The sequence below is a fragment of the Camelus ferus genome, chromosome 32, assembly GCF_009834535.1.
Source record: "Camelus ferus isolate YT-003-E chromosome 32, BCGSAC_Cfer_1.0, whole genome shotgun sequence".
Lineage (NCBI taxonomy): Eukaryota > Metazoa > Chordata > Mammalia > Artiodactyla > Camelidae > Camelus > Camelus ferus.
Window position 1 is genome coordinate 9,666,377 of NC_045727.1, and position 17,168 is coordinate 9,683,544.

General features: G+C 37.3%; 1 protein-coding gene across 1 annotated transcript in view; it reads right to left on the reverse strand.

Annotated features, from left to right (window-relative positions):
- Positions 1-17,168, reverse strand: part of LOC116660941 (methylglutaconyl-CoA hydratase, mitochondrial-like) — a 91,451-nt gene that overhangs the window by 53,607 nt on the left and 20,676 nt on the right. The window contains exons 2-3 of the mRNA XM_032471621.1: positions 14,365-14,432; positions 14,167-14,254 (exon numbers count right to left, since the gene is read on the reverse strand). Coding sequence (XP_032327512.1) covers positions 14,167-14,254; positions 14,365-14,367 — 91 coding nt within the window. The 5' untranslated portion in view covers positions 14,368-14,432. The remainder of the gene's footprint in view (positions 1-14,166; positions 14,255-14,364; positions 14,433-17,168) is intronic.

A 17,168-nucleotide genomic window follows, 5' to 3' on the forward strand; every position in this document is an offset into this window, starting at 1 on the left:
CTTAAATGACTAGGCACTGTGCAGGTGCTGGGCTCCTGCCCCAATTCCACAGAGTGAGCTTATCTGTCCAAGAAGCAGATTGGTAACAAACAACTAAAAAATAAATTCAGGAACTGAGAAGATGAAGCTAAAATAGGAAAATGTGACAGTGAGGGGAAGTGGAGACGCCTGTTTTGGCTAAAATGACACAGTCACAACTCTCTAAGGAGATGACATTTGAGCAGAGGCCTTTCCAAGCAGAGGAAACGCTGAGCACAGTGAGTCTGAGCGGAGACGAGCTCTGTCTAGCAGAGAAACGAGGGCTGCGAGGCCAAGCGCGATGGACAAGGGGGAGAAGGGGAGAGCCGGCGGGAAAAGGCAATCAGCCGGGTCAGGAGACTTTACACATTTTTTATCAGCTTCCCCATAAATAACTACAAATTTAGTGGAATCATCCTGCAGTCCCAGGTCAGAAGCCTGAAACTTGGCAGGGCTGCATTCCTGAGGTACCAGAGAATGAGCTCCCTTGCCTTGCCGGCTTCTGGAAGTTGTGCACATTCCTCGGCTCAGAGCTTATTCCCTGCATTGCTGTCATTTCTTCCCTCATAGTAGTTTTTCTAATTCTCATTCCTCTTTCCAACTTCTAATCCTCCTGCCTCCCTCTTACACAGACCCTTGTCTATACATTCACCCGACTGGGTAACCCAAGATAAGCTCCTCGTTTCAGGATCTCTGACTTACATGTATCTGTGATGTCCCTTTTGCACTGTAAGATCACATATTCATAGGTTCCGGGGATTAAGACACAGCCAGCCTCGGGGGGCGTTATTCAGCCCACCACACTTTACTTCTGAGGATTATTTGGAGTAGGAAGTGTGAAGTGATTATGTTTTAAGATTTCTCGGGCTACACTATGGGGAGTGTGCCTCAGCGGGGCAACAGTGGAAGCAGAGAGATGAGTCAGCAAGTTATCACTAATACATACTTCCTATTTTTAAAAAAGAAAATAATATCTAAGAGCATAAAATATTATTTAGGTAGTAATTTTTTTAATGGAAAAACAAGGTCAGAAATGAATTAGCAACAGCCAATACTTATTACTTCCACAAAAAGAGTAATCTAAGCCATTTTTAATGGCATCTCTGGTATGTTCAAGCGGAGAAATTAAAAGTATAATATTAAACGTTGACATCAGGAGAGAAGAAGGGACTGAAATCAATAATCTAAGCTTCCACCTTAAGAAGCTAGAAAATGAGAAGTTAATTAAACCCAAAGCACACAGAGTAAAGAAAATTATTACTTAATTAATCAATTTGACATTAATGAAACAGAAAAACGGGAAAAAATAATAACAATGAAATCAAAGCTGGTTCTTTGAAACAATCAAAACACTAATCAATGTTTTGCCAGAATTTTTAAGAAAAGTGACATAAATTATCAATATCAAAAATGAAAGGAGATATCAAAATAGATTCAATAGACATTAAAAGGATAAGGGAATATTATGAACAATTTTATGCCAATAAATTTAAAAACTTGGATAAAACAGATAATTTCCTTAAATGACATAATTTATCAAAATGTAAAAAGAAATGGATAACATGCATAGTCTTCTATCTACTAAAGAGATTAAAATCTTAGTTAAAAATCTTCCCACAAAGAAAACTCCTAGATCAGATGGCTCTGTTGGTGTATTTTATTGAACAACCAAGTAAGAAATATTACCAGTTCTACACAGGTTTGTCCAGCAAAACAGAAGAAACAAAACTGGAACATTTTCCAATTCATTTTGAGACCAGTAATACCTTGACACCAAAAACAGAGAAATGACAAGAAAATTAAAAACCAATTTCCCTTACAAACAAAGTGCAAAATTCATCAACAAAACTTTGGCAAATTGAATCTGGCAATATATAAAAACTATAAAACATCATGACCAAGAAGGGTGTATTCCAGGAATACAAGGTTGTTTAATATTTGAAAATCAATCAATTCACCATATTAAGAGACTGAGAAAGAAAAACCATATAATCATCTTAATATGTACAAAAAAATTTCGGATAAAATTCAACACCAATTCATGATTAAAAAAACAAACAAAAAAACTCAGCAAACTGGGAATAGAAACTTTTTCACCCTAGTCAAGTATATTGATGAAAAATCTACAGCTAAATTACACTTAATGGCGAAAGACTGAATGCATCCCCGTAAGGTTGAAGAAAAGGCAAGGATGGACATTTTCACCACTTTTATTCAACACCATAATAAGGGCCTAATTTTAAGAGAAGAATAAAACAAAAGGCCAACAGAATGGAAAGGAAGAAGTAAATCTGTCCTTATTTGCGCATAACTTGACCATCTACCTAGAAAATACCAAAGAATCTACAAATGTGATTCCTAGAACTAAAAAGTGAGTTTAATACGGTTGCAAGATACAAAGTCAATACGCAAAAAATCAATCACATTTCCACATGCTAGCAATGAAAATCAGGAGTCTAAATTAAGAAAGGCCACTTTACCGTGTCATCAAAAAATAGGCAATATTTAGGACTAAATTTAGCCAAGTATGTTCAAGGCTTGTACAGACTGATTGAGACAATAAAGAGCAGAGAGAGCCTGGGCAGAACTCACACATACATATGGTCAACTGACTTTTTAGAAAGGCCCTAAGATAATTCAGTGGAGGAAGAGTTAGTCTTTAATAAATGGTGAAAGAAGTGGACATACGTATGAATTAAAAAAAAAAAACCCTGATGTATAATAAAAAATATATTTGGTCTTTGTCACTGTATCCTGGCACAGAGCTTTTGAAACCCTCGGAATTTTCTGAGTGATGGAGGTATTTTCTATTTTCATTTATAATCAGCCCCTCACAACCATAGCTGGGTTTATGTTAATGAGATGGCTGCTGGAGGGCCCCTTAACAGTTTTAGGATGGAGGTTGGTCACCAGAAGGACCAAGTCATGATAAGAGGTTGGAACTTTCATCCCTACCCCTCAATCTCTGGTGACAGTAGAGGGACAAGAGACGGATCACTAATGGCCAATGATTCAATCAATCCTGCCTATGTAATGAAACCTTTGTAAAATCCATTAACAATTGGGTTCAAGAAGTTTCCCGGGTCGGGGGGAGGGTGTAGCTCAAGCGGTAGAGGGCTTGTTTAGCAGGCATGAGGTCCTGGGTTCAACTCTCGGCACCTCCTCTAATAAATAAATAAGTAAATCTAATTACCTCCCCCTGTCAAAAACAAAAAATTTAAAAAAAAAAAGAAGAAGAAGAAGCAACAGCAGCTTCCAGGTTGCTGAACACATATATGGGAGGGTGCCACAACCAAGAGGGCATGGAAGGTTCTGAACACCCTCTAGCCGAGGTCTGCCCTATACATTCTACCACTTGGCTGTTCTTGAGTTGTATCCTTTAAAATAAACCAGTAATAATAAATAAAGCACTTTCTGAGTTCTATGGGTCAGTCCAACCAGTCCTATTGCTGACACTAAATGCGGGGAGAGGGGGTGATTTATACTCCAATTTGCCAATTCTCTGACATCAACTGAGTGTCCAAGAGTTCAGTTCAATTCTGATGCTGACTCCCTAAGTTAGCGCAGATCCTACAGGTGAAAGGAGCAGCCCCACGAGCCTGCTTTCACTTTAGACGCTGGTCCTAAGTCCTGGGGGGAACCCAGACTTCTGACCAACCAGCTAAAAATTCAAGTGTTCCCACAAATCCCCCATCAGAGTCAATAACTCACTTGAGTAACTCACAAAACTTAGAAAAACACTGTACTTACATTTACCAGTTTATTATTAAGGACACAGCTCAGGATCAGCCTAAAGGAAGACATGTACAGGGGAGGAGGGACACAAAGGTTTCACCCTCCTGACAATCCCACGTGTTCACCAGCCTGAAATCCCCCCAAGCCTCATTGTTTATAGGTTTTTATGGCATTTTCATTATCTAGGCATAGCTGATTAAACCACTGTCCAGTAGACACTGGACTCAGTCCCTGGCCCTGCTACCTTCTCAGGGTTGGGGGAGTAGGGCTTAAGTTCTAACCCTCTAACCCCAGGACTGATTTTTCTGGCAACCACCCCATTCTAAAGTCATCTGGGGTCCCTGCCTTCAGCCATCTCATTAGCATACAAAAGATGCTCTTACTACTCCAAAGAAATTTCCAGGATTTTAGGAGCTCTGTGCCAGGAACCCAGGGCAAAAATCAAATATATATTATTTGATTACACCATAAATATATATTATATTACTATACCGCATTACCTAAATCCACACCTTACGATATATACAAAAACGAACTAAGAATGAATCATAGGTCTAAGTATAAAATATAAAAACTGAAACCTTTTTGGAAGAAAACACAGTGAGAAAGTCTTTGTGACTTTGGAGTAGGTCAGGGTTTCTTAGTTAACAAAACAGAAACAAACCATAAAAGAAAACAAATAGATCAACTGGACTTCGACTGAAAAACTTTTGTTCTTCAAAACAAACTGTTAAGAAAAAGACAAGCCAAAGAATAGGAGTAAAAATACTCTTACTTATCTTTATCATTTATCATTTATCAGCAAAAGGTCTGTATCAAGAATATATTAAAAACTCTTTAACTCAATAAAAAGACGATCTTTTATTTTTATTTTCATTAAAATATGGATAAAAGATGTGAATAAACACTTCACCAAAAAAGATATACAGGTGACAAAAAAGCACCAGAAAAGATGCTCAAAATCATTACGCATTAAAGAAATGCAATCTAAAACCACAATTACATGTAACTACATACCCATTAGGATGTCTAAAATTAAAAACTGACAATATGAAGTGTTGATGAGAGTGCAGAACACCTGGAAGTATCATATATTGCTGGCGGGAACACAAAATGGTTAGAAAATAGCAGCAGTCTCTCATAAAATGAAATGTATAGTTTTGACAAAACCCAGTAATTCCACTCTCAATTATTTATCTGAAAGAAAGAAAAACATGCTTATAAAAGCCAAAATAGTGGAAAAACCCAAATGACCATTAACTGCGAAACAGATAAACAAATTGTGCTGTAACTATGCAGTGTACTATTTAGCATGTAAAACAAATGCTCAGCAACATAATGAAAATCATACTCAGCAATAAAGTGAAACTACTGAAACACGTATCATGGGTGAACCTCAAAGTATTACACTAAGGGAAGGAAGCCAGATACAAAAGGCCACCTACAGAAGGATTCCATTCATAGAACATTCTAGAACAGGAAAAACTATGGCAAGAGCAATGAGATCAAGTGTTTTAAGGGGGTGGGAGAAGGGGAGGGGATAGGCTATATGACACCATATGGGCATAAGAAAGATTTTTAACAGCACCACCCTCAAGTAGGCTGGCACCAGCCCCAGGACAACCTGATCTCAAAGCCAGCTGCCCCAGTACCCAGCCCCACCCACCAGTGACCTGCAGCCTCTGCACAAGGCAGAGCCTGGCAGCCAACCAGGCCAGAGGCCAGCCCCATCTCCCAGCATGACCACAGCAGTCAGCCCTGCCATCAAAGGGTTCACACAGCCCAAGTAGGGGGCAGCCCTAGAGCACAGAGTTCTGGTGACCAGAGGGGCGTATGCTGCTGGATCCCATAGGACGTCTCCTACATAAGACCACTTATCCAAGATTGGGAAGTATAACCAGCCTACCTAATACAGAGAGGTAAAACAGAGAACTGAGAAAAATGAGGCAATAAAGGAATATGTTCCAAAGAAAGAAAACTCCAGAAGAATTAAGTGAAGTGGAGATAAGCAAACCACCTGACAGAGTTCAAGATAAAGATCACAAAGATGTTCAATGAACTAGGGAGAAGAATAGATGTAAATAAATTTACTGTCACTATTTGCAGATGACATGATACCCTGTATAGAAAGTCCTAAAGACACTACCAAAAACTATTAGAGCATATTGATGAATTCAGCAAAGTTGCAGGGTACAAAATAATATACATAAATCTGTCATCTTTCTGTACACTAACAACAAACTATCAGAAAGAGAGAATAAGAGAATAATCCCATTTACAATTGCATCAAAAATAATAAAACAACTAGGAATAAGTCTAACCAAGGAAGTAAAAGACCTACTCTGAGAAAACTGTAAGACAATAATGAAAGAAACTGAAGACAACACCAACAAATGGAAAGATACTCTGTGCTCATGGACTGAGGAATATTGTTAAAATGACCACACTACCCGAGGCAATCTGTACATTCAGTGCAATTCCTATCAAAAGACTCAAGGCATTTGAACTAGAACAAATGATTCTAAAATTTGTATAAAAACACAAAAGAATCCAAATAGGGAAAAGAATCTTGAGAAAGAAGAGCAGAGCTAAAGGTATGATATGCCCTAAGTTCAAACTATACTACAAAGCTACAGGAGTCAAAACAACATGGTACCTGCACCAAAACACACACACACACACAGATTAAGGGAACAGAATAGAAAGCCCAGAAATGAACCTACATTTACAGGAGCAATTAACATCAACGAGGGAGGCAAGAATGTACAACAGGGCAATAAATGGTGTTAGGAAAACCGGACAGTTGATGCAAAAGAATCAAACTGGGCTACATACTCACACCATATACAAAAATAAACTCAAAATGGATTAAAGACTTAAATACAAGACCTGAAACCATAAAACTAGAAGAAAGCATAAGCAGTATACTCTCTGTCATTGGTCTCAGCAATAATTTTTTTGTGAATAACTCCTCAGACAAGGGAAACAAAAGCAAATATAAACAAATGGGACATCAAACTGAAAGCTTTTGCACAGTGAAGGAAACTATCAACAAACAAAAAGGCCACCTACTTGAGTGGGAAAATATTTCTGCAATGATATATCTAATAAGAGGTTAGTATCTAAAATATACAAAGAGCTCGTACAACTCAACATCAAAAACAAACACCCCAATTAAAAAATGGGCAGAGGCCTGAATAGACATTTATCCAGAGACGATACACAGATGGCCAAAAGACACATGAAATCATTAATCATTAGGGAAATGTAAATCAAAACCACAATGAAATATTACCTCATACCTGTCAGAATGGCTATTATCAAAAAGAAAACAAGTAACAAGTGTTGGTGAGAATGTGGAGAAAAAGTAACTCTTACGCACTGCTGGTGGGAATGTAACTCATGCAGCCACTATGGCAAACAGTATGGATACTCCTCAAGAAATTAAAAATAGAACTATCATACGATCCAGCAATTTCACTCCTTGGTAGCCTTCCAAAGAAAACAAAAACACTAATTCAAAAACATACATGCACCCCTATCTTCACTGCAGCATTATTTACAACAGCTGAGATATGAAAGCACCCTAAGTGCCCACTGATAGATGAATGGATAAAGAAGATATGATACATATTTTCAGTGGAATATTAGTCATTAAAAAAATGAAATCTTGCCATTTGAGAAAACATGGGTAGACCTAGAGGGCATTATGCTAAATGAAGTAAGTTAGACACAGAAAGACAAAGACCGTATGATTTCATTTATACGTGGAATCTACAAAACAACAAATCAACAAACATAACCAAACAAAAACAGAGTCAAAGAGAACAAACAGGTGGTTGCCAGAGGGGGGAAGGGTAGGACGATGAGTGAAATAGGGGAGGCAGATGAAGAGGTACAAACTTTCACTTACAAAATAAATGAGTCACAGGGATGAAATGTACAGGGGAACAGTCAATTATATTTAATAACTTTGTATGGTGACAGATGGTAACTAGACTTATCATGGTGACCATTTCGTAACGTAGAGAAAGACTGAATCACTCGGCCATGCACCTGGAACTAACACAGTGTTATAAGTCAATTATACTTCAATTTAAAAAAGAAAAAAGAAAGCTTTTTAAGTGAAGAACATGTTCTACAGCGCAACTATCCTCATGGTTTAAACATCTGTCAAAATTAATCAACTACATACTTAAAATTGGTACTTTTTTGCAATTAATTCGTATCTCTATAACACTTTTTTTTAAATTTCCAAAGAATCCTATGCTAAACTAAATACAAATCTGTAGATATCTAGCTTTCACTTTACTTACAAATTCTCTAAGGGACTAACACTCAAATACACAAATATAACTTAACTTGAGATTCTGAAACAATACTGAATAGAAAAGTTCGTTAGTCAGAGGTCCCCATATATTTAATCATGTCATGACATCTACATCCATTTGAAAATACAACATTCAATAAAGCATGTTAACAATTTTAGTGAGAAGCTTTTAGCCAGAAGACAATTTACTAGAACTCAAAAGCAGAAGCAAAAGTACCTTCACTTTTTTAAAAAACCCACACTAGCGTAATTCAGCGAAATACTCAATTTAGAGTTCTACATACAGGAATCAATTACCAAGAACTGTTTATAATTTATTTCAGGAATTTCAAAAGAAAAGATCCTCAGACTCAGTAATTTCTCATAAAATTTCATTTCAAAAATTTTATGGTAAAAACAACACGTATGTACTTTGCTACTTAGCCTTAGAACACTTAACAGAACAAAAATAAACAGATGACAGGATCAAACAGTTACATCTGATGCAGTAGCCTAGTTTAAAAGGACTTTTTCATAATTTCATTAAATATATTAAAATTTTAACTCCTAAACATTTCACAGTGAGTCCTGACTATCAGAATGGTATTTCTCAGGATACTAAGACGTACAGGCAAGCCATGAACCCAGAGGAGTGCATCCACAAGAAAGATACGTCCATGACACCGACTCCCAACCTGGAGTCATGCCTGGGGCACAGCATGGTTATTTGAAAGCATGTACGTGGAGGAAACATCATCTCCAGCCATGGTAACTACGATATGTATTTTTCCTGGATCTAGACATCACTGTAGTCAAACAGAAAATTCATCTAAATAGATTACTGTACCCAGAGTGGCATCTGACATTACACATCTTCTCAGTCAACACAGGACCACTATAGCGTGTAAGTGCATGAAATTGTAAGAACTTAAAAAGGAGACTTTATCCCAAAAGATTAAAAATCACTGGTATAGTAAAGAAAACTCTGCCCTAGGAGTCAGAAGTAGTTCCAGAGAAGCGACCACCTTTAAACCAGGTACTTAACTTCACAGAGATTCTGTAAAACGAAAGCATCTGAAGAGTTGTATAAGGTCTTTTTATTCTGAAAATTTTCCTCCTAAACGTTGCAACAATAATTCAGAAATGCAATTAATGTCACAATTTTAGTTACCAAAACTGAAAAATACACTAAATATGCTTGGTAATTTTTTTCAAAATTATTTACTTTGTATATATTAGCTTAATATAACTTCTTACTATAATTATTATCACCAAAAATTTGAAGGTGAAAAAAAGAAAACACCACTCCTAAGCTGTGACTTATTTGTAGACAGAGCTCACACAGGTGCAGTCATAATGGGAATAACATTTCACAAACAGCTCTCTTCTTATAACATGTATTTTTCACACTGTAACAGTTTTCACATTATCACTTTAAATAGTATCTTAACATTCTACTGAGTACACATATATCTGTATATTTATGTATGTTTTTATGCATCTGTATAGTGAAATACTAAAAGGATGAAATAAAATAATAAAAATTGCTACTTTTATTCGGGAAATGGTGTAGAGGGAGGGGGTAAGAGTGGGACTTCTCTTTGTATACTTTTCACACATATTGTATACATTTCATACATTTTGACATACTATTTCTTAAACTAAAATCTAATTTTAAAAATGTAAAAATAAGTAAAATATGATTGTTGACTCTAAATAATAGATTTAAATGAGAAGTCAGAAATCTCAGTCCAGCCTCCAGTGTAGGAAGGGATCATGTTATGAACAGTGCTTAATTATCTGCTCTTCCAGCATATTAGAAAAAGGACACAGAAAACTGAACCAAAGTCAGGAGCCAGAGACCCTACCAGTGAATTTCAGAAAAACTGCTCACATCCCAGCAGCCCCTGAAAACATATTCAGTGAATCACAGCACAGTGTAAAGTCTGATCAGATTCAGCAAGTACCTCCTGGGTCCCTACTGCACGCTGTGTTGTGAGAACACCTAAGATGATTTTCGGAGAAAAACAAAACAAAAAAAAACCCCCAAAAAACAGAAGTTCCCATCCTCAAGAAATCTGAGGCAAGACCACTTCATAAGTTTTGGAAATAAACAAGGTGCCACTAGAATACAGATGTACAGATAAGAGAAATCTCTGTGGGGGCAGAAAGGGAAGAGGGAAAATGAGTAATTTTAGGGGGTTGGGGGGCTAAGAGATAACCAATAAATGAGTAATTTATGAAGATTTTGTTTTTGAATATGACTGCTTCAGAACAGAAATTAAAGCTCTAATTATGTGAAAGGCTATTCTTCAACAATAATAAATAAATGAGGTCTGAGTAATATTAAGATTTTTATAATAATGTAGGATATAAGTTTAAATATTCTTTTTAAGTATGTAAAGAGATTTTGTTTATCCAGACTTACACTACACTTAATGTGTACATATTAATAAAGACAGATCTACTCAATTGTCTGTTTCAAATATACATAAGAAAACCTTTCAGAGAAGTTTGAAAGAATGGTTCTATTATACACTCTAAGTTACTAAAACAAATGATTTTCTCCAATTTTTCTATAATTCAAACTTTTATTTTTGGACAAAATACAGTAACAAACCTTGTAAGTTTAAGTATAGGAGATTATCTTGATCATGCAAAAGCACACAGAGCAAAGAAAACAGACCTGATTAGCCCTTGGGAAGAAGTATTCCAGGCTAGCAGTATTTAATCTGATCAAGCATCTGGTATATTACTTAATATGTCCCCAAAAAGGCAACCTATAAAAGATAGCTGTAAACTGCACTAAAGCACTAAAGCCTTTTCCAAAGAGCATTAATAATGTGAAGGCCCAAACAAATGGGCAGCAAAGGTAAAACAAAAAGAATTCTACCAGGAATTACAGTGTTATAATTATAAAACCTATTACCAACACAGACAGTAACGAGTTACGACCATCAGCACTTACTTCTGAAGTGTCATTCCTCCTTCACTGCACCACCATCACTCCTCAAAGATTCATGTAAGTGGGCCTCCCTTATAAGCCCCCAGACTGTTCTACGTCTTGCCAATGAGCCTGTCAGTGGTCCTCAGAACCATCAGTATGGTGTTAAGACTCAGTCACCTGGAGAGACAGTCACCTACCTGGTCCTAAGGTCACAGATACAAGAATCCCAATTCTCTCCGTGTAAGTTTTTCATATTGTTTAAGAGAAAAAATTTTAAATATATGAAGCCCTTATAAAAACTATTAACAGCTATAATTATGAGCACTGCATTGAAGTACACTGTCACATCACGCCTCCGACAACCCTACCGGGAGGACAGCGTTACTCACATTTGACAGATGTAAGAGCAGAAGCCTGTACTCAGAACATCATCACCCAGGCTGCTGACAAGAATAATCCTGCTCTCTTTGATTACCAAACTCAAGTTTGAACTAATCCTTTTAGACATGGTACATTATATCAAAAGCTAAAATATAACTCATTTATACCAAACGTTCCTAGATACCATAGAATTCTGCCATATTTTAAGGTGGAAGCTACAGAGTTTGAAGCTTGAAAAACTGAGGACCCTTAACAATGAAACTGACCAACATAAGCCACAACTAAGACAGCTCTAAAACATTCTGTCTAGAAACACTCCCCCCATGTCCCCTGCACTGCTCTGGGTATACTCTAAATGCTCAAAAAATACTTGTGGAATGAACAGAACACTGTATGCTGTTCCCTCAGGCATTTGATTATCTCAAGTGGATTATCCCACTTACATTTTTATTGAAAAAAATTTTTTTATGCCTCAGTCAACTTCTACCTTCATTTACTCATTAGTAAACTACAATGATACTACATATTATCAGCATTTTTATCTTTATCAGCTACATTTTTTACTAACTGAAATAGATTCATTCAATGTCATGACTTAGAAATACTGACTATTTCACAGAACTAGGACAAATCATAGTAAAATTTATATGGAACCATCAAAGACCTAGAATTGCCAAAGCATTAATAAAGAAAAAGAAAGAGGCTGGAGGAGTAACTCTCCCAGACTTCAGACAATACTATAGAGCTACGGTCATCAAGACAGCATGGTATTGGTACAAAAACAGACATATGGACCAACAGAACAGAATAGAGAGCCCAGAAATGAACCCACAAACTTTTGATCAACTAATCTTTGACAAAGAAGGCAAGAATATACAATGGAATAAAGAAAGTCTCTTCAGCAAATGGTGCTGGGAAAACTGGACAGCAGCATGTAAATCAATGAAGCTAGAACACTCCCTTACACCATACACAAAAATCAACTCAAAATGGATCAAACACTTAAACATAAGACAAGACACAATAAACCTCCTAAAAGAAAATATAGGCAAAACATTATTTGACATACGTCTCAAAAATGTTCTCCTAAAACAGTCTACCCAAGCAATAGAAATAAAAGCAAGAATAAACAAATGGGACCTAATGAAACTTACAAGCTTCTGCACAGCAAAGGAAACCGTAAGTAAAACAGGCAACCACGGAATGGGAGAAAATTTTTGCAAATGAAACTGACAAAGGCTTGATCTCCAGAATATATAAGCAGCTCATACGACTTAGTAAGAAAGAAACAACCCAATCCAAAAATGGGCAGAGGACCTAAACAAGCAATTCTCCAAGGAAGAAATACAAATGATCAATAGGCACATGAAAAAATGTTCAATATCACTAATTATCAGAGAAATGCAAATCAAAACTACAATGAGGTATCACCTCACACCAGCCAAAATGGCCATCATTCAAAAGTCCACAAATGACAAATGCTGGAGAGCCTGCAGAGAAAAGGGAACCCTCCTACACTGCTGGTGGGAATGCAGCTTGGTGCCAACACTGTGGAAAACAGGATGGAGATTCCTCAAAAGACTAGGAATAGACTTACCATATGACCCAGGAATCCCACTCTTGGGCATATATCCAGAAGGACCCCTACTTCAGCATGACACCTGCACCCCAATGTTCATAGCACTATTTACAACAGCCAAGACATGGAAACAGTCTAAATGTCCATCAACAGATGCCTGGATAAAGAAGTGGTATATTTATACAATGGAATACTATTCAGCCATAAAAACCAACAACATAACGCCATTTGCAGCAACACGGATGTTTCTGGAGAATGTCATTCTAAGTGAAGTAAACCAGAAAGAGAAAGAAAAATACCATATGAGAGTGCTCATATGTTGAATCTAAACATACAAACAAACAAAACATAAATACAAAACAGAAAGAGACTCATAGACATAGAATACAAACTTATGGTTGCCAAGGGGACAGGGGGTGGGAAGGGACAGATTGGGATTTCAAACTGTAGAATAGACAAACAAGATTATACTGTATAGCACAGGGAAATATATACAAGATCTTATGGTAGCTCACAGAGTAAAAAATGTGACAATGAATATATTGTATGTTCATGTATAACTGAAAAATTGTGCTATACACTGGAATTTGACACACTGTAAAATGATTATAAATCAAAACATGTTTAAAAAAATAAAAACAGAAATACTGACAAATAGGGAAAATGCAGGACAACTTGATCGCTGGCTTTTGGTAACGCAGCACAAATGGAAAACATACCAGCTTTCACTGCTGTAGATAACCAATTGAGAAATCCAACTTGTGGACACATACTTGAGTGAGAACTACGACAAACACCAATCTCCAAAGCAAATGTCTATACTTAACATTTTGTCCTGGGGCAGCTACTGCTACTCAAATACAGCATTTTTTAAACAACTCATAAATACAGAACACACTGTTGTGACTAAAGGAAGCAATGTTTCCTTCCCAGTTGATCTTTCATAAATATTATTCATGTACTACCAAGGAATATTTTAATGGCTCAAATTATTTTTTTCAACTTCCAAAACAACTTTTCCACATGTTGTAAAAGTTTCTAATACTGACAAAGCATTTTTTTTCTTGTAAAGCAGTAAAAAACAAAGAGGAATTGTTGGTAATGACATTCAAGCCATAGAACACTTTATAATGGAAAACAGGCTATCACTAAGGAAAAATTAGACTACAGTTTTAAAAACTTAATCTATTTACATACCAGCACAGAATATCCCTGGGACTTCACTTCTGACTACTATGGCCCACACTTTCTTATCAGACTTTAAAGCATCCACAGTTTTTGAGAGCTAAACAGAAACAGGGAGGGTAAGGAGGGAAAAGGAGAAAAATCATTTTCAGATTGATATCAACACTGTTTCTTAATATTAGAAGCAAACAGTTTAATCTTTACACTCACCATTTTTGTAAGATTTTTACTCAATGAATTTTTGGCATAAGCTCTGTTTATTCCAAGCACCACAATTCCTAGTTAAGAAAAAAAAAGGGGGGGCAAGCATTTGAGTTAGTGAGGTATTCAGAGTATGGACTCCCACACGCAAAAGCTGGTTATCTTGGGATTTAAGAATCTACCACCTTCTACCACCTCCTTGAGGTTCATGTCAAGAGCTTTATCCTAATTTTCATGTTTTCCTTCCTTTTGAGGCATATTTTTGAAAAATGCGGTATAAGTAACATATTTATAAAATCAATCTAGTGCTTAACATTTACTGCTTTTCTTCAGCCTTTTAAAGAAGAACTATAAAACAGCATGTCTCCTTCAATTATCTCTCCTTAAACACAACCAAGGTAATCTGCCACATTTTACTAAATTGCACATCACTAAATCAGATTAACCAGTGGGAAGGCCGTGCTGACTGGTGAAAATTCTAACTTACACAGTACTATGTAAAATATTGTTTCATCACCTTTAAGTATATTCAAAAGTACATAATAGCTAATAATTTCTTGTCACAGGCAAGCATTGTGGGATCAGCCTTTTTGCTAGTATACTAGGTGTTAGTATCTCAATTACTTTTTTTTAGTCATACTACACACATTGTTTCAGTATTTCCATCCCAGGTTTCTCTCCTGACTCTGTCCCATGTACTTTTAACCTGAAGCCACCTCCATTTAGAAGTCCAACAAGCAATTCAACTTGAATCCATGAAAGTTCATTTTTTCTCCCACAAAGCCCAGATCTCCCTCCTAACTTTCCTAATTTTATCAGAGAGCATCACCCAAATCCAGTCTTCCATTCCAACTGCTATAGTCAGATCAATTTTCTAAAAATAATTCCATGCACAGAATTCCCCTCTTACTTAAAACCCTTTAATTATTTCTTATTTCCGAAATACCTGACTTCAAAGACCTTAATTTGGTATTCAAAGTCCTATGAAACCTGTCCCCAACCTTCTTGTTCCCTGAGTAAGCACAAATTTTCCTTCCACATCAGAAATGCCTTCCATCTAGTTGAAGGGGGCAGGTCAGGGTGGTGTTGATCCTTGTTTGTAATTGGGTTAAAGACAACAAAATGTGCACATGTGCACACGCCATCTCAAGGCAGTTTGCAAAATCCATTTTTCAAAGAAAGTACAAAGATGAATTCTGGCTCATGGCAGAATAAATTCGCAAGAATTCCAAACAATCTCAGCATGGATAAAGTCATGAAGGAGAACTGGTACCCAGGGCAGGCTCCGCATTAAACAGCTGAATGGTACTGGGTAGGACCCAACACTAATGACAACAGCTACCGCTAACTGAATACTTCATTATGTTCCCAGCGCCCTATGTTTATTGACTCATGTAATCCCCAAAACAACCTAAGAGGTAGGTACTATCTTTATCCTTGTGGAACAGATAAAATAATTGGGACTTGGGGAGGTTAAATAACCACCTGCAGCCAGTAAGTGGCAAACTCCACCCTTGAAGGAAGAATGACTACCCTACAGGGTTCGAGCTTCAGTTCCCTCATGAAGGAAGCCGAATGGATGGAACCAGACATGTGCATTCACTCAAATGCACTCAGGACCCATTTTGGTGCTCAGCCCTCAAGGAACTACTCTAGGAAAGACAAACAATAAACTAATCATAAAAATATACGATTCAAAATGCTTTATGTGTTCTAAATGTTGTTCCAGTAATTTGTAACCAGAACTGATATGGTCTGGGGGGAAGGAGAGAGGGTGCTGGTCAGGAAAAGCTTATCCAAGACAGTGCTATTTGAGCTGAGATTGGAAAGATGAGTAGGAGTTGGCAGTGTTACTGAGTCCAAACTCATTCTGCTCACCACATGACAGGCCAATAAATCAGGAGATAAGATGCTGGGGCAAGGAATAAGTGACTTTATTCGGAAAGCCCGCAGACCGAGAGCATGGCAGAATAATGTCTTAAGAGAACCATCCTCCTCAAGTCAGATTATAGGCTCCTTTTATACAAAAAACCAGAGGAGGGGCTGTGGTTGGTTGTTGCAAACTTCTTGGTGCAGGAATTCTTTGTTCCTGCAGCTGTCCATGTGGGCCAGGTCACCATGCTCCTGCAAAACCTCCAACAAAACAAATGGCATTCTCTATTCTGCAACTTTGTTATCTTTACTTGAGTCCAGAGCAAGCAAGACTAAGCCTGGGGAACAGAGCACAGTGGTCAAAGCCAAAGGAACAGCACCAGTATGGAGTCAGATTTGTTCTCTATTGGGGGGGACTGGGAGAAGAGAGAGTGCTCGAGTCCAGGCAGGGGCAACTTAGGAGAAATCGTAAAATAGTCATGGCCCCATGAAAGGTCTTGTCATCCAGGAGGAAGAGAGGAGAGGTCAGCCCAGGCCAGATATTGTCATTACATTACAATGCCCTTTTAAAAAACAAGGAGCAATCACTGAGGGAGTTTTAAGTAGTATAAACACACATACATAACCGGGGGCTGGGGAGAAGGGGCGGGGGGTGCTTTGTATATGCGGAGACCATGCCTAAGTGTCTAGGGACAGACACTTTGAGCCATAAGCTGCAACCCAGTCAAGCAATACAGGTTTGTCTGAGGTTAACAGTTAGAAATAGAAGAAAGAAAGGATTCAAGAGGTAACATTTACAATGAGCTAGTGATTGATTACACTGAGGACTGAATGCACTGGAAGGAGGTGTCAGGAATGTCTAATAGGTTTTTGGCTTCAGCAGTTGGATGCAAAGGAAATGACATTCAATGAGACAGAGAATCAAAAACAACAACAACACA